Below are 22,782 nucleotides of genomic sequence, written 5' to 3'. Positions count from 1 at the left end.
CCCCCCCCCCCTCTCACTCTCTCTCTTTTCACACGCATGTTATGCATATCCTTATAATTAATGGATAAAGATACGTATTGTCGTCCGAGGAAAGGAAGCGGATACATTGGATTCGACAGAGCCGACGTTGGTGAAACCGGATGCTAATCCCAATTTAATCCGTCGTCCAGTGTTCCTCAGCATCGGAGGCGCACCTGCTTGATCTCTATTGCACAAGTTACCACGAGGGAGGGACATTAACAACTATTGCACCAATCGTGCGTGATCACACGTACGGTAACGACACGCGACGAACGAGCACCGAAATGGAATTCGCATTGCACAGGTCGTTTCCTTCATCGACGGAGGGCTCCTCGTCGCGCCCATGTCGCGCTCGTCAAGATTGGAACACTGAAGCGCGCACGTCGCGGAATTGTTGTATCCTGTTTTGAGGAGAAGGAAGAGTAGGAAGGAGGAAGGAGAGCACGCGCCGACGAGTGAGTTCACTCGAGTTCGCTCACACATCTCTAACCGGTCATTTTCGTTGCATTACAGCGAGACAGAATGTGGATCGTACGAATAAAGGAATCGCGCCAAGTAGCAACGCATTAATTAAATATTAATAAAGATTAATCGATCAAGGCACTTGATCTTACTTAAAATATTTGACTCTGTAAAATGCTAAAAACTGCTAAAACAAAAATATAAATTTATATAAAATTATATATGTGTGTAAATATATATATATATATATATATATATATATAATTATAACAAGAATATAAATCTATAAATATATAAAGAGACGCACAGAGATATAAATTACATAAAGACTTCTTTCTGCAGGGAAAAGTTATAGCTTTCAACTTGCAGCAGTTTTTGTTGATATCTCACTTAGTTAATGTCAGATTTTACTAATAAAGCGTTTGCTTCGCCTTTATTCGCGCGTCCCACGAGATATTCGACGCATCACCTTCAACCCGAGGACGACTTCGGCGGAAGTCGACGTATTCCGTGCTTCAAGTGTATCCGAGAAACATCGCCGAATCGTTTTCGGTAAGTGATCATCGGAGCAATGTGTATCAGTAGATCTGTTCTTTCTGGCTGAACTGCCAGAACTGCACACTGATACAATAAATTAGAGCGAAACAAAATATATTTGTCTCACTCTAATTTATCGCACCAGTTCAGGCGATTCAGCTGAAAAGAACAGACTGAGTCACTTCGCTTGACAGCACGAAATCGAATCGACAGTCGCGACGAGATCGGGCTGCCTTCAAAAACTCTACTCGACGGGTAGAACAACATTTAATTGACTGATCAGAATAAAAAAACTAAGATCTCTTTATCATGATTGATTAGTTGAATGTTATTCTTGCGTAGAGTAGAATTTTGAAACGTAGCCATGAAGGTGCGATCGATTACACGCGACCGTGCGTGGTCTCAACCCTTCAACACCGCGAAACGACCTTTTTCTTTCCATACATTTACGCTAAAAGAGTAAAGAGCTAAGAGTAGAGTAAAGGGAATAATCGGATCCCCGCGCTCCAGCGAACCAGCCCGCCGACTGGACTCGATTCGCGTGAATCCGAGATAATTGTGTAGTTGAGCTATACATTCTTTCGCTAGCCGTGTCGCTCGATTAACAACTCGCTGCAGCGTTAACGAACGACATCTCACTTATATATCTACATACTTCTATGCATATGTATCGTAAGAGTCACTAAGTGCTGATTCGTTGATTAATATATATTGGTATATAACATATATATATATATTTTTTTTTTTCTCTCTCAACCGGCGATGAACGCGGATTAACGAACGAAATGATAAAATTTACCCGGCAAGGGAGATGAGGGAGAAGCGAGAACTTAACGGAAGACTTTCGTAATATTTGCTGTTGTCACACACGGTTGCGTTTCAACACAGGAAACGCGAGAAGACACTACAGAAACTGGACGAACGTTCGAGAGAACGAACAAAAGAACACGGGGATTTGACAATGACTCGAGTTCGCGAGTAACGATATGCAAAGGATAGATTTAAAATATACACGTAGGATAAAACGTCCCATTTATTGATCCACCTTAATCGTTGACAAGGTCTGGTTTTTCTTACGATCAATGGTGGTTCTTTACAGTTTCAGTTGGGGAGTTTTCTTCCGGAGTTATTGAGTGCAAGCAGGAAATTTAACTGAATTAGTCAATGACTAAGGGGATGTCAATAATTGGGTATTTTATCTTGACACGTGTATGTACACATACATATGTACGTACGTATACACGTACACTGCATACGTACACGTATACAGGGTATCTCGTAACTGACAGTGCAGCCGGAAAATGAGTAATTCTACGTGAAAAAACGTGCGCACAGAGACAACACTTAGGCTGCATTCCGATACTTACTGCCAGTATTGAAAATCTATAGTATACGCAATATGAACTATAAATTTTCAGTACTGGCAGTGGAATATCGGAACGCAGCCACAGTCGCTGATTAAAAGGTCCACCATAATTTTTGGAGTGAGTTTGCAAACTCATCCCGAAAATTATGAACAACATTTTAGCGCCAGTTTCACAATCCGGTTAGCTTAACTAGCTTTAAATGTGTACGGTGATTGGTTAATTCTGGTCAATTCTGCTTAACGACAAATGCGATTGATCAATTGCAATGGAATAACTCAGCCAGTTAAGTTAACCGGAAATTATAAAACTGGCCTTTAGTCCACGACTGTACGTCGTGGCACAAGATCTTCAGAAGATGTCCTGGAGATGTTCTCAAGATGTCTTTGGGATTCTGTGGAGATCTGTTTGAGCAATAACGTCACTTGATTCTAGATATGGTTAAGTGCTGACGAATAATAATAGAGTGCTGTTTTCCTTGAAAACAAAGCACTTTCTGTAAAAAAAAATGTATTCTACATTTTCGACTTCTTTCTTTCATGTAGAATCACACTATCTTGCCGGCTGCATCGCTAATTACAGAACACTCCGTGTACATACATATATAAATTTCCTTCATCTCATTCATCTTTTAAAACTTAAATTACATAACATATACGTAAAACGAGCGTCGCGTAAAATTCGCAGAGATAAAATTAACACAGAGAGGCGCATAGCCTGCTACAGAACTCCAAGCCCGGCTTCAAGAAGGTCCAACGCACTCTCAACGGCGTGCATGAAGGCATGAGTTGGAGCGCGAAGTGCGGGCTGTGCCCTCAAACGTTACCTGTCGCGCTCTCGGCGCGATTGACAGGAATAATTATTTTATCTACGTTCTATAGATAATTTACATAGTTCGTGAGACGCGTCGAATTCGAATCGATCGAACTCGATCTTCAACTTTCACAGGCTCTCTGAGCTCGATGAGGATCAGGGCAACCGAACGCGGTAACTGTCGTTACAGCGTGGGACATTACTAGCGCGTGACACAGTAATTATAAAGAAATAATAAAAAAAAAAAGAAAAGAAAAGGGAAATTGGGAGGGAAAGCGCGATACACGTGTCTCATCCGTACACAGGGGGGCGTATCGGAACAAACGACGAGAGAGAAACGCCGCTGTGCGCGCGAATGCGACACACACAATCGGCTCTTATCTATCTCTAGACTAGAAAGAAACGCGCCGCTTTCGCGCGCGGGCGACGCATCGAAAGTTTCATACGTGTGGACGAAGGTTCCCCCCGGAGAAGAGAGATGTGGAGAGCGTGGTGACGCGCCGTGCATCGCTTTGTGGACAAATGTTCCTCGGGAATCTGGAAGGCGAAAGACCTTCGCTCTCTCTTCCTCTTTTCCGTGTCTCTCATCCGTCACACTCTTCCGCACGATACAATATATGCCGTACACGTATACATACATACATATCTCAGCGGTTGTGCGAGGTCTCTCACTAAGAAAAAAGTCGCTAAAGTCTCGTCGACGACGGGGACGAGATTCGCGTAGGCGCAGTCGACTTTATGTCAACTTTTCAGCGCGGAAAGCGTCGACACGCGACGGACAAGACGCGGTCGCTCGTCTCAACTTGGGATTACAATGACCTAGGATTACAAGGAACCAGGTCAGGGATCGGCAAGAGGATCTCCAGACAGGCGGATCAAACCATAAAAACCTCGACGAAGGGATTGCACTCGGTTTGCGGTGGTGGCAGCGCGGCCATCCGCTTCTCCAGCTCCACCCGTGGTAGATACGCCTCGATACGCGCGTCGGCCGCTGTCGGAGTGGACGTCGACACCGTCGCCCCGGGTGCTAGCTGCAGACATTCCGCTGGTGCTAACTGAAATCATATGATTTAATCAGTACAATGTCAACAATAAAAAATATTAAACATTTTAGGTGCATTGCCTGAAGAATCTTTAACAGTGATTCGTCAAACGTTCTATATTTAATTCTGAAGAACGCGCGCATACAGTGGAAAGATAATTTGCTTGGAAGGTAAAATTTATCTAGAGAGGCAAACACGCAGAAAAATATTATTTAACGACTAAGAAAAGCGATTATTCAATTTACTTTCTTTTTCTTTAATAATAGTTATCTTCTACAAAGAATATTTTCTTGATAATGGTCTTATAAAGGTGTGAAAATTATTAGAATAAATCTTGATTTCTTTATTAGTGATTTCTAATTATTCTTTTCAATAAATGTCTAATTTCAGTAAATTACAATTCTGTAAAATATGCTCATCACAAATAAAAAAAACTTATTGTGTACTCAAAAGAAGAATTTCTTCTCTTCACAGGAATATTATCAAACTTTACCACAGAATTCGACTTTTGTTTTGCTTATGTAATAAGCAAAATAAATTTTTGCTTTAATTTAATGTTTCTGATTGAAATGTTAGACATACCAGGACTCAGAATGTGTTTTGAATGTGTTTTGATACTTATGATGAACTTCAGATAGATTTGCGGACATATAAACTTGTGAGATACTTGAAGCAAGTAATATTTACTTGAATGCAGTGTGTATTTTTCTGTGTGCAGTCATGATGAAACACTAACGAGATTCACTTACCAGAGCCGCTTGCTGAGGGATCGGTGCGATACCGCTGACACTCGCGGGAGTGTAATAATTGGTCGGGCTGACCGGCGGCGAGGGGTAAGGCCAGTAGAAGATGGGCGGTGGATACGGCGTCGTGAATTGCGGCGGGCCGCGCGGTAACATCGCGGCCGCAGGCGGGAATATCGCGACCGGCGGCGGCGGCAACATCGTGCCTCCTACAGAAAGAGGAACCAGGTAAGTGCTCAACGTTCGGATCAGAGCCCTGATTCTCGAAAATATATCGCATACGACATTTAGTGAAAAGCTATAGTATACGTAACATGAACTATAGCTTTTCACTAAATGTCGTATGCGATATATTTTCGAGAATCAAGGCCCAGGACGATAATAATATCACGGCCGTTCAAGCGGCTCGTTCGAATCGATGCGTGCAAAACAGCGGGAAGCTCGTTGGAATTTGTCGTGAGACAAGCGCGGACGCCTCGATCTGATCTTAGAAGGTCGCGATTTCGTGCCAGGTGCGAGAGATACCGCGCGATATCAGCTCTCGCAGATCTCGCGGGATCACGGATTTTTGTAATAATAATAATAATAATAATAATAATAATCGTGTTGTTCGCACAGAGAAAGAGAAACAAAAAAGAGACTCGTAGTACCCACGATTTTCCGTCTATGTATGTACAAACGTAAAGAAGAGTGCCCGCTAATGTAACCACTCCACAATTACGACGAGTGACATCGTGCAGATCCGCAGGAGTTTCTAGAAGCACACAAAGCGATCGTTTAGTGATGCGCCAAGTATATCAGTCGACCATAATCAACAGCTAAGTGTCTGCGCGCTACGAAAGTGAATTAGTGCTCTTTCTCTCTCTCACTTTCTCTCTCACTTTCTCTCCCTCCCTCTCTCTCTCTCTCTCTCTCTCTCTCTCTCTTTTTCTCATTGTGGCAAGAACCACCAAAGTTTTGTGAGTTCGCGCAACCCTTGTCGCGCCGATCCGCACGATTTCACTTTCAACTTAGACTGCTCTTGTACGATACGTGCAAAAAGAGGTATCGTGTGTGTATGTGTATCTTTCAAATACTCAGGCTGAATACTTTTCGACATTTAACGTGAACCTGAAATTCTTAGACAATCAATTAGGGGAGTTCAATTGAACGTGAAAAAATTTTAAGCGAAATTTGAAGAGAATACCACTCACTATCGCACAAATTTTGCGCGATGCGTGGACGAATTCGTAACATAATTCGTAATATAAAGCCTAACGAATCTCTTTGCATTTGCCCGGAACGTACAAGAGACGGTGATCCAAAGGAATAATGACTTGGACTTGTCCTACCTGGAAGCACAGAAGTTAGTATTTGTAGGTCCCGCTACCATAACAGCAATCGACACTGCACCATTGTAACACGATATATATATGTATATCTTTATATATATATATATGTAATGCAGCACCAACTTGCGATTTCGCCCCTCTGCCAAATCACCAGATACACGCAGATTCTCTCTCTTTCACTCACTCTTTCTCTCTCTCTTTCTCTCTCCTCGTCTATCTTCCCCTTTCTCCCTCTCTTTCTCACCCTCTCTCTCTCTCTCACTTCCTTCTCTCTTGCCCAGCGAAAAAGCTATTTTGCGTGCGACTTTTTTCCGTAATTAGGCGGCGAAAAGTAAAGCCTGTATGCGTATCGTTTAATTGCTTCTTTTCAACTTGACAATATGTTTCATTAGAAAAACACGATATGTTTCCATAGAGAATTCTTCTATCTCCGTTATAATTAGGCTTAAACGATTGTGACAGTCAGTGACACGTGACTAATATCTAAATAATAAAAAATATTTATTCCATAGGTTCTCTAATAACATTTACTTATACTAATTCGCATATTTTTATATCGAGGAAAAATTTCTTTAAAATGAGGAAATATATTTTTTTTTCACACACACACACACATACACACACACACACACACACACACACACACACACACACACACACACACACACACACACACACACACACACACACACACACACACACACACACCGTTACTTTTCACGAAAGCGATGATTTATTCTATTTAAACAAAAGAATTTAGAATTAAGTGGACATGTTAGTAATACCCTTGGAATAAATATTTTTCAGATATTTTTTTCTCAGTATGTAAAGTTTCTGATAGCATTTTGTGAACATTTGAATCGCGAGTGTGCAAATAAAAGTATTTCAAAGTAGTAGTTTCTTAAAACAAATGTTCTGATAAGCGGGGACATAATACGAATAACAGGCCATACGTTCCGCGCGATTCAACGTGGACTTGTGGATCGTTTGTAGGGATTCAGAGGAGAAACGTGACACGATACGGAAGAGAAGTAAAGATACGCTAGACTACCGTTAGTCTCTAGGCCGCTGGGACGATCGGCATAGCAAAAAGCAATGGTTCATAGACACTTGCCACATTGAGGGATGACTTCCGGTACCGTTAGGCTCAGAGTAACTCGAGAACCTCTCAGCGGCTGTGAAGCCGGCTGATAAAGCTCATCGATAATCGATACTTCTGAGAGAGAGACACGGACAAACAGGAAGAGAAGACACACCTAAAGATTAGTCTTCCGACTGGTGACTGGAAGGAATCCACGTACAAAGATAGAAACGGACAGAGAGGAAGGAAAGACAAAGAGAGAAAGAGAGAGAACCTTTGCGCGAGAGAAGGAGAGAAGGAGCAACAGGAGAAAAACAACAATAAACAGAACGAGCAAGAGAAAGAGAGAGCTAATAAGAGTTACGACACAGAAATCTCCAACTTGATCTGTAGATACCAAAGATACCTGTGACCCCAATGAAAAAAAATGTATAGAACGTAACAAGATACGATGGTTGCGATCTTCGCGACGCAGTTCCTCCGCCAACCAGTACGCTAGAAGTCGCGTTCCCTCGGCTGTTAATCACCTGATACAAAAACTACGAAACCACTACGAAAAAAAAAAATAAAATAAAAATAAACAGACGCGAGGAGTGCAAATGCACGTGCGATTGCGAAGGAAAACAAAGAAAGCCGGAGAAGCAGATAAGACGCGAAGAGCGCAACCACCGTGCGAGGTAATATAATCAGGGTAAGAGTCCACCAACCCGGCAAGCAAAAAGATATATATGTCCACAAGGCACATTTATTAAACATGATCCTTCTCATCGTTGATATAAAAAATCGTCGAGATACAGAGAGTGTGTATACAGGAGATTAAAAAAAAAAGAGGTTTATACCGACGTAGTGTGTAAATTGTGTGTGTGTGTGTGTGTGTGTGTGTATGTGTTTATGTGAACGTATGCATGGATAATAAACACATGTATGCCGCATGCGTGTCGAGTGCTCCTACAATTTAAACAGAAAAAAAAAATATATATATATACACACACACAGATCTGTGTGTACATATAAAAATAAAAGAATGTAAGATATAATTTCTCTCCATTCGAGTTTCCACTTCCAAGAAAGTCGACGAAAAAATAAAGAGACGATGGATCTCATTTTGACTGACTGAGCTTGCACTCGAAGGACACATCTCTACGCTTCCGCGCGACATACACTTGTACTAAAAAAAAGACACTCCTAAATGCAACCCCGACGGAAACGATGCGAAAGCGGTGTTCAGTGGACGAGGTCCTGCTGTCTCATCTATTGTATGCAGCCTCGAGATCTCTGAAACTTTGCATGTTACGCGACCGTTCATTTTGCGCTGCGATCCACTTCGCATCGCTTCACCTCCGTAATCTATCTCTATGTGGTATCGATTAATGCTATGTAAAGCCGAATCGGAATGTGCGATCCTGATTCCACGATATCTCAAGGATGTCAGAAAAGCACGCCCCTGAACGCTTAATCCCAGGACGCTAATTATCGACGAATTACCGTGAAGCGATCTCGTCCTCTCCTCTCTGTCTCTCTTTCTCACTTTTTCAACGCGCTTGTATGTCGCCGGTAGTTTCGCAGTTAGCGTCCTGCGATTAAAAGAACGATTATTTACTTGCGTAAATTGTGCTCGGCCTTCCTACGCAAACGACCCTCGGTTATCCCTCGAGGTAACACACCATATCTCGAGCACGTTACGTTAATTAATACCAGAAACCGGATCGAATACGTCCAATTATGATAGATACTTTTACTTGCAGCTGCTATAACGGAAATAGAACTAAAAAGGGTGATTACACCAGGGTACTGCTACTCTCCGACTCCTCTATGCGATAATGCTACTGCGTCCTGTGCGAAAAAGTGGTCCCGTGTGTGAGAGATAATTGTAGGGATCGCGCGCATGAGGAAAAAGAAACAGGACATGGGAGAGACAGACAGTGAGAAAGACACTTGCGTTCGCGAGGCCGCGTTACAGCGCGTCGGGAAACAGGAGGAATGTTGAGCAACAACCTCCCAAAAAGAGGAGACAACGTCCGAGGTGGCTGGAGAAGTTACAAACTATGATATATTATATATACGTGGTAATCTCTCACGTGAGAACAGGAAAGATAGATCAGACCCCCGTTATGCAGTCATCATTCGCGAAACGACAGGTAAGACGGAGGTAAGTGTATATCACGGTAATTCGATACTATATATAAATACCCGGTACATCAGCCAACAATAAACATCAATGTTGCAATTTCCTGCTCAACAATGCAAGTGTAATATAACACACGTCGTACATAACAGTTACACTGTTGAAATCAGGTGGACGTGTATAATCCCGAATAGAAAAGTGCCGGAACTCTAAAAGCGGGACGACGTCCCGGAAAGTTACAAAATCCCGCAGACTGAGTACACTGAGAGAAAATGATAGTTGCTTTCGGCGTCAACTATACTTTTTTGTAATTTTAACAAAAATAATTAGAAGAACCATCTTTCTAATAGCACTTACTAAAACAATGATTTTTCTAACTATTTTTGTGGCTAAAATCACAAAAGAGTATAGTTGCCGAAAGCAACTATAATTTTCTCTCAATGTACAGAGACAATCTCCCGAAATGTTGAAAGCAACAAGTTGTCAATAACTTGTTATACAACTTTGTAGGAATCTTCATGCTTTCAGTATTTCAGGAAAATCGTAAATCGTATTATATTCTCTTGATGTCCAGTCTTCGGGACGTCGTCTCATCAGGAAGTGTCATATCATACTTCTCAAATTTTACGATGTTGGTTTTTCGAGATTATACAAGTCCAGCAGAAATTACAACATTGATGTAATGTTACTGTTAGTTGATGTTCATTGGGTATGCGCATTCCCTCACAAACCAACATGACATGCAACCAGTTGTTTGATGTATACCCTTGGACATTATATTTTCGAAGTGTGTAATGACGACCATCTCGCGCGCACAAGTATGTGTGTGTGTGTGTATGTGTGTCTACAACTATCCCATTATTCTAATATTATTCTAATGTGTATGTGTACGAGTGTGTTGTATGCGTGTTCTAAAAAAACGTGGCAAGAGGAAGTGAAGTTTTATCGAAACAGCACTTCGCGACACGCGCGCGACAGAATCAAGATCAACTTCACGAGAGAGGATCTCCTTCTTCGCCTCAGTTCTCTTTCTCAGCTTCTGCGAGCGTTCGCACGCTACATCGCACACACGGCTATTACGGAAGGCTACACTGAAAGTGGAGATAGTGGAAGCTTGTTATTGACATGGCAGTGCGAGATACAACAGTCGTCTACGAAACGGAATCAGCGGAGGAAACCACCCCTGGTGAAGCCGACGCTCGATTCACAGATAGTAACAACAAACACCACTCTCTATCCGTCTCAATGACGATCCTCGTCGTACTACACTATCACAAAGTATTAGGCTGTAAGCCAGCTTGGAGAGATTGAACACCGCCGACACCATAGTTAAATCACAAGCCGTAAGAGTGTATACAACAAAGTCGGCGTTTGCCTCCGCTTTCTTTGCTCCCTCTATCCTTTCTGCCCCCGATTTATCCTCGCAATATCCAAACTCCCAATCGGGTTAATACACACAGTCGTTGTCACCAAGAGATAAGAAAATAACGTAATGTCCATCGCACATTGGACAGCGCGTCCCTGTCGTTGTACGTGCTATCGCTCTTGGTACATTGGCGTACATGTGTGTGAGTGTAATACGTGTATATATGCGTATGTATACGTCTTTCTTTGCAAGGCACGACCAGTTGCTCCAACGAATCCTCTCTCTGTTTCCTACTTATACCACGTATATTAATCTTTTAATTTCAATTGAAGCTTGTATGTCACAATCCATGAGGAAAAGAGGATCGACGGATCCACGAAGAAACCGGTTGCAGACGCGCTCGTTGGGAGCTCATCCGGGAGCAATCTACGAAGAGACTTGATTTACACGTAGATTGTAACATACATGCGCGAAGTAAATAGATGCCACGTGTGTATAAAGAATCTATCATACCTCTGAGATAGAACTTCAGAATGTGTATGTGTATATATATATATATATATATATATATATATATATATATATATAAAACGTTGGATGGAATGTCACTTATCACTAATAAAAATATTACTATCAAAATATATAGATATATGTATATAAATCATTCTTATATAAATATATGTGTTTTTTTGTATGTATATATGTATATATATGTGAGTGTATAGAAATGACTGCTTTTCTCCGGCCACACCGACAACCACTTTCCGGAATAGCGAACACTCTGGTTGCGTACTTCTCACCGCGGATACACCCTCAACGACACACCAAACATCGAAGTCACGAGCGTCTGCAGACACGCGAACCTTAACAGCACTTTCAAACGATCGTCCTTGCGAAAGGATCGCACACATGCAGAAGGAAATTGAATAGCCGTTCAATGTGACGCTTCAACGTCCGATATATCGAAAATGATGGACCCGTGTTGAAGTGTACCCGAAGGATGTGAATTTGCGTCAACTGAAAATACCCTAACCTTCAAACGAAATCCGGAAACATCATGAATATTCATGAATATTCACCACGACAGTTTGAAGACTCTTCTGTGTACATGCAGAGAAACGTGTCTCGGCGCTCGTCTCGGCTACGAAACGGTTTTTACACTTTCTTCCCAATAAAGTTGTAGCGCTCAAGATTGGTTGCATTCAGTAAAGAAAGCTGCTTTGCAACTGTTGTAAAATTCGTGAATCTGATTGGGGTATTAATTAATTTTGATAGAAACTAATAACAATATACCAATTAGATTCACGAATTTTACAACAGTTACAAAACAGTTTTCTATGCTGAACGCAGCCATTGTCACAATTGCGAGACACCGCTGATGAACTTGCGCAATAATCAGTTACTAACAAAAGACATAGCTGCTAATCGCTGCGTAAATTGGTCAATAGTGGGTTGCAATTATGACAATCTTGATCGCTGCAACTTTATTAGAAAAGAAAGTGTGAAAACTGTTTCGCAACTGAAGGTCTGTTCGAAAAACTTCTGCACCAGTGCAATAAGTTGGAGTGATACTTTCTTTCATTCTAACTTATTGCATTTAGTTCAGAGGTTTCTTGAAAACAAACAGATCTTGAGTGTACACGCGTGTGTACACTTTGGAAAACCGCACCGGATGTTGGGCGTATGTCACTTTTCAGGGAAGGCACTTGATTGCGTTCACATGACGAACGAATGTCTGTTTCTGCACAACATGATCCGATATACGGAGACGCAGATATCCCAACCAAAAGAAAAAAATGTATGATTATTAAAGAAAAGCGTGTAAACACGCTATATATATATATATATATATATAAAATTGTATATATCCTACAATCAAACTTAACATACTTATCGGAGTTATGTACGCTGCCTATATATTTAAACAAAGGAAGATTAAGTCGTTTCGCGAATCACGCGTTAAGTACCGTTGCTAGCCATGCGTAATGCCTGTATCAAACTATAGATTGGAAACTGAGGATTGCGCATTGAAGATTAGAATTTGATCACTTAAAAACAAGCTGAAACCGAAGTTTCTTAATTCGTCGAAATCGAATCTTCAATCCACGATCCTCAATTTCTAATCCTCAGTCTGATATGGGCTTAAGTAACGGCCAAATTTGTACGAAGCGTTTCCAAACGTTAAGGTACTACATGTAAGTTGACAACGTTACTCCTAAGTTCGTTGCGACATGCCTTCAGGCAACATCGCGAAGAAATGTTCCGTCAAACTCGTCGGGAATATGAAACGGAATGTCGTGAACGTTGCGGAAAGTTGGTGGAGCTCGCGCCCAAAATGTATATATAAATCTGTCGGTAAAGTAACGTATATTGTAATTATTGGCGAGACGATCACCGAACTGACAAGTCGAATGATAGTATATGCCCGATTATGATAAAGAGTCGCTAATAATAAAGTTACTTTCCGAAGCGGGACGCGACATGTTCGTTTCGTCCAAGTGTAGAACCCGGCGTTGAGAAGAAAAGCGAGGACGCCGGGGGTCTTAGAAGAACACTCGGTGCTCGACTCAACGGTGTCAGATTTGAGGGTAAAATTGCGGAGGATAAGGCAAGGCCGGCGCCGCGGTTGGTGCGGCCGCGTGAAACGCCGCTGGCGGTGCGTGCCAGGTCGCAGCGCGCTTCGCGACGCTACCGGCCGCGTCCGTCGGGAATGCGCTCTCCCATGTTCGCTTCAAGCCCATCAACGCGGCGTGGTTTAGCGGCGCGGTTTGCATAATAGCAGGCGGCAACAGTCCGTGCGGCGTCGGCGCCCGCAAGATAGGAATGCGAGGTGGAAGAGGATTGAAGAGCAAGAACGGCGCTGCCGAGGTCGCGGGCTGCGCGACGGCCGCGGCATGATGGTGATGAAGTGCAGCGGCCGCCACTGCGGCTGCTGGGGGTGTCACCGCATAAGCGGGTAACTGGGCCTGAGCCGGACTCGGCGCAGCGAGCGCCAAGGACTTGCTCGTCACGGCCGGGGTGGGGGTAGTCGAGGTAGGAGGCGGGTTGGACGCGAGAGCCATCAGCCAAAAGTCTGGATTCCTGATAGCCGCCTGTGCCTGGGCCACCTGGGCTTGGGCCGCTTGCGCCTGGGCGACCTGCGCCTGGGCTACTTGTGCCTGCACCAGAGTGTGAATGTCCCACAGTTGTGGCGGCGGCGGCTGCGCGGCCGGTACTGGCATAGGCACCGGCGCGGCCGGAGGCGGATGTGTCAGTGTCGCGGGGGCTTGTGTGGTTAACGTACCGGGTGATGGCAGAGGTGTGGTTGACGGCGGTGTTACCGCACCTGTCAATACCAGACTCATATCGTCGCCGCTGCACTGGAACACTTCGATGTAACGCTGCTTCTTGCCGAAGATCATGTACCGGTGGTGCCGCTGCGACGCGCACGCGTACGCTGACGCCTCGCTGTCCATTTGAATGAACGCCTCGCCGGACGGTTGACCCTGGCGAGGTAAGAGAACGGGAGAAAATGAGTGAGTGAAGAACTCTCTTTGCGAACGCAAAGATGTGTCCTGTACGGTGCGATTACAAGATATATACTTGGGCATTGTAAACCATATGGACGCCTTGAAAGACGATATTCTTCGAATGTTCGCCCATAAACTCGAGGATGTGCTCCACCAGTGCTTCGTAAGGTAGTCCACGGAGCCTCACGCAATCCTTACGTGTGCCGCATGTGATGATATGTTGAGGAATCATTGAAGGCAGTTGCACGATACGCGGTGGTGGTTGTACCACTTGCTTCGGATCAATCGCCCTGTTCAGCACCTGTGGGCATTAAGATCAGAGTATGAATAACAGCTCTCACACTCGCTTGTCGTCGAGATATTTGCCTGCGAGAGATACTCACTTGTTGCACTTCCGCGGTTGTACTTCGAAACAGCTCTATGTACCGACTGCCGATGCAGTCTCTGTGTTTACTCAATGCCTTCATAGCATCCTCCTCCTTGGCAAACAGAACGAAAGCGTCACCGGTCGCTCTGCCGTCGGGTTTCTTCACAAACAACACCCCGTCCTCGCCGTCCAACACGTGGCATGGCTTTTGTCCCGACAGGAAGAATTCCAGCTGTGAAGGCAAAGCGATGTGTATAGCGGCAGGACAGAAAACAATGCGTACGTAATCGAAAAGCTCATTAATGCCATAAGGAATCTTTAAATCAGTTGAAACAATTATATACCACTTGTTTAGCAACACAATCATACGGCAAGCCCCGCATTCTAACGATGACTTCAGCCCCGCGTGACAGAAAAGCGTGCGCCTCCCCGCTCGTACCACCAGCAACGCCAACAAAGTCCTCTCCGGAGGCTTTGTAAACTTCTATGTATCGTGCACCCATGTGATGTTTATGCCGCTTCAGCGCCATGTCTCTGTGTTCTTTATTAATAAACCGTACCAACGCCTCGCCGTTACGCCTTCCCATAGGACTTAAACAAAGAGCTACACCACCCCTAAAAAAGTTATTACACCACTGTTAGCGTAAAATGTTGCGCTCCAGCAATCAGCTTTCTCTTTCACACAACGCACACACACGCACACTCTCTCTCTCTCTCTCTCTCTCTCTCTCTCTCTCTATTATTCTCTCTTACTATATATGTATGTAATATTACGAACATCGTTAGAGAATTTGTGAAGATATCAATATTAAGGGGAACTCTACAAGAATTCTAATGTCGAGTTTATAACAGTTAGATCCACAGAGCATACGAAATCCATGACTCCAGATAATGCTTATCACTATATACAACAGCTAGTAGGAAAGCAAGTAGGAAAAGACCTCTGAAGTCGTATTTGTTATATCATGTAGGAGAAACTAGGGCAAAAAGGAGAACGACAGATTGAGCTTATGCGCTTCTAAGTGCATTATAAATGCGCTAAATATCAATTACCTGCTTTACACAGATCCATGTGGCTTGTGCAATAAATACCAAAAAGACAGTTAGAAGACAATTGAGACGTTTCATCGAGGTTTCGTTAGTTGTATCTTAATCTTGTCTATGTGTATGTGAATCTCAACATGTGTATTCAACTACTCACTTGGCGACATTTAGCCCACGAAAAAACTTGGCGATGTCTTGATCTGAGGATTGCCAAGGGAGACCACGCGCTCGCACTACACAGTCATTCTCCACTTCCTCGTCTTTGGAGCTGAAGACAAGTTTGCGTCGTGTTATATATACATCAAAATCAGATGATAAAGATATTATAGATATGTACACGTTGCACACATCATGTATTAAGAAAAGTACACATTCACGCATGAAATTCTCTAACTTACCATATGCCAGGCTCTAAGACGATGTTAACTACTTCTGGATTTTGAAAAACGTGACCTGAAAAATGCAAACATAAATTTCCTTGATCAGACATGTGTATATTATATACAGTCCGCCAACGAAAACTTTCCACTCCGATTATTTGACTTGCTGTTTAAGATTTTTTGAGAAATAGCTGTCCCAATTAAGGGGATAAAGTGATATAGTTAAATTTATCACAATCATATAGCTTCTTTGAAAATAATATTAACGTGTATTAATATCCCTGACAAAAGTCAATTACAGAATAATCGGGATGGAAAGTTTTCATTGGCAGATTCTGTATATTCAAACAAAACGGCTATACGCGCACACGTCTCAAACCTATTTCTTTCAACTGTAGTTATATTTTTGTAGTTGAAAATTAAATTGGCGTGTTCCTAGGATCTGCAGACGAGAAACAGGGAGGAAAAAAGCGCAAGTAAAAGTGCAAAAAGTCCAACTGAAAGAAACGAACTTCGAAAACAATAACTTTAAAAATCGACCGACTTCAAGGAACGTTTATTGTGGATTTATCAACAAATTACCGATTTTACAAATACGCTCACGAAACAGCAACTTTTCGCGCGGTTCGTCCTTTATAGGAAAAGGAACTGCGATCTATGAGAAACAGTCAGCGTGAAACGCGATTTTGTATACGAAACATCGCGTGTAAAGCACGAAAGCACGCACAGCCTGCCACCGGTAGTAATGTCAATCATAGAATATCGTCAATCATAGGTTGGCTCGTCAGAGGTCCGTCTTACTTTGTTATACAGTATCTTTCGGTTTTTATCTGAAATCCTGAAAAATATCACTTGTGATAATCGCCCGCGGCAGATTGAAGTGATTTTTCCCGATACTGCAGATTATCAGAGAAGCTGCGACTTTTCACCGATTTGTCGTTTCGTCTCCTCCTTCTCAGTTGTCACGCGAGATATCTTTTTATAAGAAGTAGTATCTTTTTATAAGAGAGCAAAAATGTTATAATTAACACAGTGAATCCAGGAAATAGGAATAGCGCTATCGTGCAGATATCTTGAGCTATACATATACATGCTACGTTCAAGTAAATATTACGTAAACTTGCTTCAAACAATTTATGAGCTTGTATATTATGTATTATAAATCTATCTCATATTAGTTCGTCTATGAGCATCAAATTTATTCAAAATATATTTCAAATCTTAGTAGGTTTAGCATTTCAACCAAGAACTTTAAATTAAAATAAAAATTTGATTAGCTTATACTACATAAAACCGAACCAACTTTTCCTTCGATAAGATTTTATGATATTCTAAAGAGAGTAAAGAGAAGAAATCCTTCTTTTGGGTACGTGATAATGACTTTCGCTGAGAAAAAATACCTGAAAATTTATCTGTGGCGTGTAAAGTTTATTCACAGAAATAAACTTTATATTGCACAAAATTTCAAGTATTTCCTTCCAGTGTTTTCTCAGGTTTGCGATAAGTATATTCGATAAAACATTCAATAAATGTCGAAGAAGAATTCTTTGCTGAAGACAACGAAACTTTACTTCGAAAACGAAAAGTGAACTGAGTAATCACTTTTCTCAGCAGTAGAATGATATTTTTCCGCTGTATAGATGCAACAAACGACTGCGGGGAGAAATAATATTGAACAAAGACACAAGACTTTTCGTGAGTATAAATCCGATTGTGAGCGTTGCCTTCTAAACTTACACTTATGCGTTTCTTCCGTAATTTTATATCCGCCAGTTTGTCTCCGATTTCTCCATACCCGGGCGAAATGACTATTTGATTTGCAAACTCAGCGACGACGCGGCCCGTCGACAAGTAGAAGTGTGTTTTGAGGAATGCACGCGCTAAATCGATCGTCATTTCCTCGATTATTTACCCGTGCAGTCTCGTGCTATTCTCTCGAGTTTTCAAACGTGCGCTCGAGTGGAAAATATATCGCGAGAAATCGCGATGAACAAGCGATAATTACGATGCAAATGTAAAAACTGATTAAACGTGCTCGTGCATTTCAAATACACTGATAGACTCGGTTGAAATCAATAGGCGTCATTACTATTATTAAGCGCGTAGATATTCCAATAAAATCAGTAGGATATGCTTACGATTTTGAAGAAAGGGCGATCATAATTTTCCAATTCTATGTTAAGAGAATTTTATAGCAAAAATTGCCATGAAATTTTGTAAACAAAGAACAGATCAATATTCTGTAGTAATTTATTGTTTTTATTTCATGTGTACTGTTCGTATTTTAGAAAGCAAAGTGTGCAATTAAAGAATTTGCTGTGCCCATAGTAAAATTTACTATATTTCTTCGTCGAATAGAGTTTACTAACATTTTATTTCTACACTGCTAGAAATACAGTAAAATTGAGCAATTTTATATTTGGTGCGCTAAGAAATTGACGATACTAACACAAATAACTCAAATCTTTTAACAATCCAAGTTTTCATATAATTCAAACAAGAAGTCTGGTACTTGAATTTTACTGAAATTGTTTGACAAGTACGATTATTTAATATTTATCTTGTACAAGGGGCAGAGTTTACTCGAATGCATTTCCCTCAAATACATCGAGTCAGTCGATCATTCAGTCGACAATAGGCATCGTTACAATTATTGTGCGCAGATATTCCAGCAATATGGCAAGAACGGTAGGCGATGTCAAAGCGCGACGCGTTTTTTTCACACGTATATTATCGCGATAACATACGCTATCAGTCGTTAAGTAGCCTTCCACGGGTTGAGTGTCACTGTGATAAGAGAACCGCGACACGCTCGAGCTGCTGCTTAGAACGTTGCATAGTTTGATCGGTACTCGTCTCCGATGCAACTGTAGGAACAACGACGCAACGATGACACACACCCAAATCGAAGGCACTCCGAATTTTGCCGAATTTCGACGCAAAAAAATGCGATGGAGCGAAAAATCACTCGCTATTCGCGAATGTATCAAGCGTGAAATTCGCCTCTCTTTCTTTCTTTCTCCCCTTCTTCTCCGAAAGAAGAAACAACACATTCCGAAGATATCTCGCGTTCAAGCGACGAGTTCTCTCGAGCGAGTCTGGAGAGAACAGCGAAGGAAAGTAATTCTTCGACAAGTACCGGCTTAATCACCGGCGCACTCGCAACCTCCAAGGCCATTGCTGCTGTCAGGTGTAAACATGCTGTATAGCATTTGGAGAAATGGGAACATTATGTTGCGCGCACGTATACGTGCGCCGAAACTCGCACGAAATCTTTCTCATGAGTACGAAATTGAAGGAAAAAAAAAGACGAAAGAAAAAGGAATCATGCGTTCTCGAGCGTATTTTCAGGAACTACTCTTGGGTGTGTGTCGAAGTGTTCTTTAAATTTCTTAGAAAGTGGAATCTCACTCGTAACATCTTGACTCCAAGCGACTCCAAATGGATGTACCGCCACACAAAATTGCAAGAGTGAATGTTTCACTCAAACTTAGAGTGGGTCCCGTATGAGCGAATATATGAGCAAATGTTTCAACCGTTTAGAATGATATGTCTCTACATTAGAGAAAAATATCTAAAGAATAAAAATATTTCTTTTCCGGAAGAAATAACAAATATTTGTTTATTTAATCTTTTGTAACAAGTAATTATTTATTTGAGTTTTGTATATATATATATCTAATAAATATTTTTCTATATATTTATTTATTAGAAAAATAGAGAGAGAAATATTATTATATATTTTACCCTCCGAATAGGAGTAGAAACCAATGAAATTGACAAGATCAAGCGAAACATGGATCAAATTTCTCTTTTCCCTTAAAAAAGAAGAAAAGAGAAACTTAGAGAAACGCAAATGCATTTTCGACGCATTCTTTGCAACGTCGACGGTTACAACAGGCCGTGTGAGCGCAGTGCGTTACAAAAGAGAAATATTTTATCAGCTTACCGTCCTTGATCATTCTCTGTATCACAGTCACCATGTCCTGTATCTCTTTGACATGAAAATCATTGTCCGTATCTGGCGGCAGTCCGAAATCTGATCTTCAACGGTCAAGGAGAGATCTTTTTTTCTTTTCTTTTTCTTACGCGTATGCGATAAAATCGACTCTTATATCGCGACGGCGACGTGCGCGAATTATACACGCACGCCTCGAGAAACTCTCGCCGTCTGCGAGAAACAACAGCGAGTAGTCGGAGCACGATCGAAAGTCGCGCGCGCGCGGCCGCCTCTCGCGACCTTTGTGCCGCGTGTGCTGATAGAAATCCATCAGAAAAGGAAATCGTCGTATTTTTATAGACGCACACATGCACACACATACATACACACACACTTTCTCTCTCTCTCTCTCTCTCTCTCTCTCTCTCTCTCTCTCATTCGAGCTTCTTTTCTCGCTTATCGTTAGAGAGGCTGCAGACGTTAGTAATACTACAGATACGAGACACGTTGCAAGAAAAAAGAAAAAAAAGATAAGCACGATATAAACGATGACAGTCTACAAAAACATGAAATCCGCTCCGACTGCTCCAAGAGGACATGACGAAACACGTGAAGAAGCCGATTATAAATGACACCAGTGTCACTCCGCACATGCGACCTTAACGCTTCCACAAACTTTACGTAACAACGGCGAAAGAGCACGCGGCGCAGCATACAAAAAAAAGGAACATTTTATAGCGCAGAATAAAACCGATTGATTGCATGATAGGAGTAAAGTCGCATCGCCGAGACGCGGAAGAAACGCGGCTGTAGTAGCGCGCGCGCGCGCGCGCCTTGGCGAATATAACGTTGTTACTGGACGTATAACGCGCGAACGGGAATGCGAGAGCGTTACATACCCTATGGTTTACAAACTGGCAAATGAACGAGTACACCCAGGTACGTAATAGCCGGGTAGCGGCGAGGCGGCGTTACGTGGTGCGACAGCGAGTTCCTGGGCGGGCGAACGGACGGATGGACCCACAGACGCGCGCGTATGCGGATGTGGGCGAGAACGGACGAGAAGAGCGAGCGAGATCGAAAAGTGGAAGTCGACTCGAGAAAATTGTACAAGTCCAAACTACGCGCACGACTGATAATATAATATACATATGTGTCACGTGCGCTCGTCACTGGCCTGTTCTCGATATCTTCGTTAGAAGGCTGACCTTTAAACCGTATTCCGATAAGACGGCATAAATCAGACGCGTGGCCGGCCAAGCTTTTTCTCAAGTCATCTGATCGTTACTGCCTATAACGAACGTCGCTTGCACGACGTTTCCTCCCGTCCCCCTCACGCCGCTGTCCCTGCCTCCCTGTAAGGTAAAAGTATCCTAACGTTACTGGATACTAATAAACATTGGCGCCTAACATTCTTATCGTTTTGGTCTTTAAATATAAATATTTGAACTTTCAATACAGAATATATATATATATTTTTTAATATGTGCGTGTGTATACATAGATACATATATTCTACGTTGGAAGTTTAAATATTCGTACACGGAAAGAATTTTATAGTGAAAACTATTTTATTGTAGGATTTTGTGATTGAGAAGTAGAGAAGTTTACATTCTGCAGAAAATCATTCTCTATCCCTTCATTTCATGTGTATTATTTACATTTTAGCAAGTGAAGTGTGCTATTAAAACATTTGATATGTTTCTAGCGAAATTTATTATGTTCCCCTTTATCAGATAGACTTTACTAAGGGACTGCTAGAAACGTAGCAAAATTGAAAAGAATTTGTATGAAAAGAAAGAAGAATTATAATATTCTCTTCTCTTTTCTTAAAAACAAAACAATGAGAATGTCGAAGGTTAAATACCCAATGTTATCAGTGTCCAGAGGCATTGGTATTTTTACCTTGAATATGATTCGAAAATAACCTGGTTTTAGAGACGTGAATAGTGAGAAATTGGGAGACGACATTCACACACAGATCATCTTGCCAAGCTCGGCGAGGAGAAAGTTAATAAGAAGATCCGCGGGAATTGTTGTCAGATCTTAGCGCGAGTAATCCTAAAAAGACAACTTTTGGACGTACAAACGTTAAGTATGTCGCTGCAGCAATGTATTTTCGACTAGGAAAGACGCACGGCGAGGCACGGATTAAAGATACGGCGCTCTCTCGTGATTGAACGTCAAGCACGAACGAAACAGAGTGGAAATAACACTTCTGCGACCCCCTAATATCGCGCGGTCCCTTGTATCATCGTTCGTCTTTTTTTTTTCTTTCGTTTCTTTTCCTTTTCGCTTTCTCGTATGAGCCGCGAGCATTATCGTCGTTGAGGAGGTTGTTGACGAATTAAATGAATATCACGCCTGTACTTAATAATCGTCCAGTCCTTATCTGCGACTTGGGAGCTGACACGTGAAGCGACACTTTCAGAATTCTAATGACGACAGCGTGTCAACGATTTCGAAAGAAAGAACGCTCAATAGCTCGGATAAACATGGCTGCGCCATGAACAACGCGGGAGAAGTATATCAATCATAATCTCTGACTAATCTAACGTCGCTATCTGCGACAGTCTGTATTGATAATGCTCGCAAATAAAATACTCTGCGAAAGTGGCGGAATGAACACAAACTATCGACGAATTTCCCGACTAAC

The 22,782-nt window shown here is 42.1% G+C and overlaps 1 protein-coding gene across 2 annotated transcripts in view; it reads right to left on the bottom strand.

Moving 5' to 3' along the window:
• Positions 1–1,739: 1,739 nt before the first annotated feature.
• LOC116841955 (RNA-binding protein fusilli) overlaps positions 1,740–22,782 on the bottom strand; it is a 43,007-nt gene continuing 21,964 nt past the window's right edge. The window contains exons 4-12 of one of the 2 annotated variants that reach the window (XM_032810525.1): positions 20,136–20,225; positions 16,205–16,259; positions 15,964–16,074; positions 15,107–15,377; positions 14,779–14,994; positions 14,469–14,696; positions 14,170–14,371; positions 4,990–5,192; positions 1,740–4,252 (exon numbers count right to left, since the gene is read on the bottom strand). In XM_032810525.1, coding sequence (XP_032666416.1) covers positions 4,073–4,252; positions 4,990–5,192; positions 14,170–14,371; positions 14,469–14,696; positions 14,779–14,994; positions 15,107–15,377; positions 15,964–16,074; positions 16,205–16,259; positions 20,136–20,225 — 1,556 coding nt within the window. In that variant the 3' untranslated portion in view covers positions 1,740–4,072. Of the gene's footprint in view, positions 4,253–4,989; positions 5,193–6,959; positions 14,372–14,468; positions 14,697–14,778; positions 14,995–15,106; positions 15,378–15,963; positions 16,075–16,204; positions 16,260–20,135; positions 20,226–22,782 lie in introns of those variants that run through there. The other variant, XM_032810524.1, reaches the window with a different exon arrangement.

The sequence above is a fragment of the Odontomachus brunneus genome, unplaced genomic scaffold (assembly GCF_010583005.1).
Source record: "Odontomachus brunneus isolate Ranch 3 - 2012 unplaced genomic scaffold, Obru_v1 Obru_scaffold_019, whole genome shotgun sequence".
NCBI lineage: Eukaryota > Metazoa > Arthropoda > Insecta > Hymenoptera > Formicidae > Odontomachus > Odontomachus brunneus.
The sequence above is the reverse complement of the archived record's forward strand: the minus strand, read 5'-3'. Positions and strand labels throughout refer to the sequence as shown.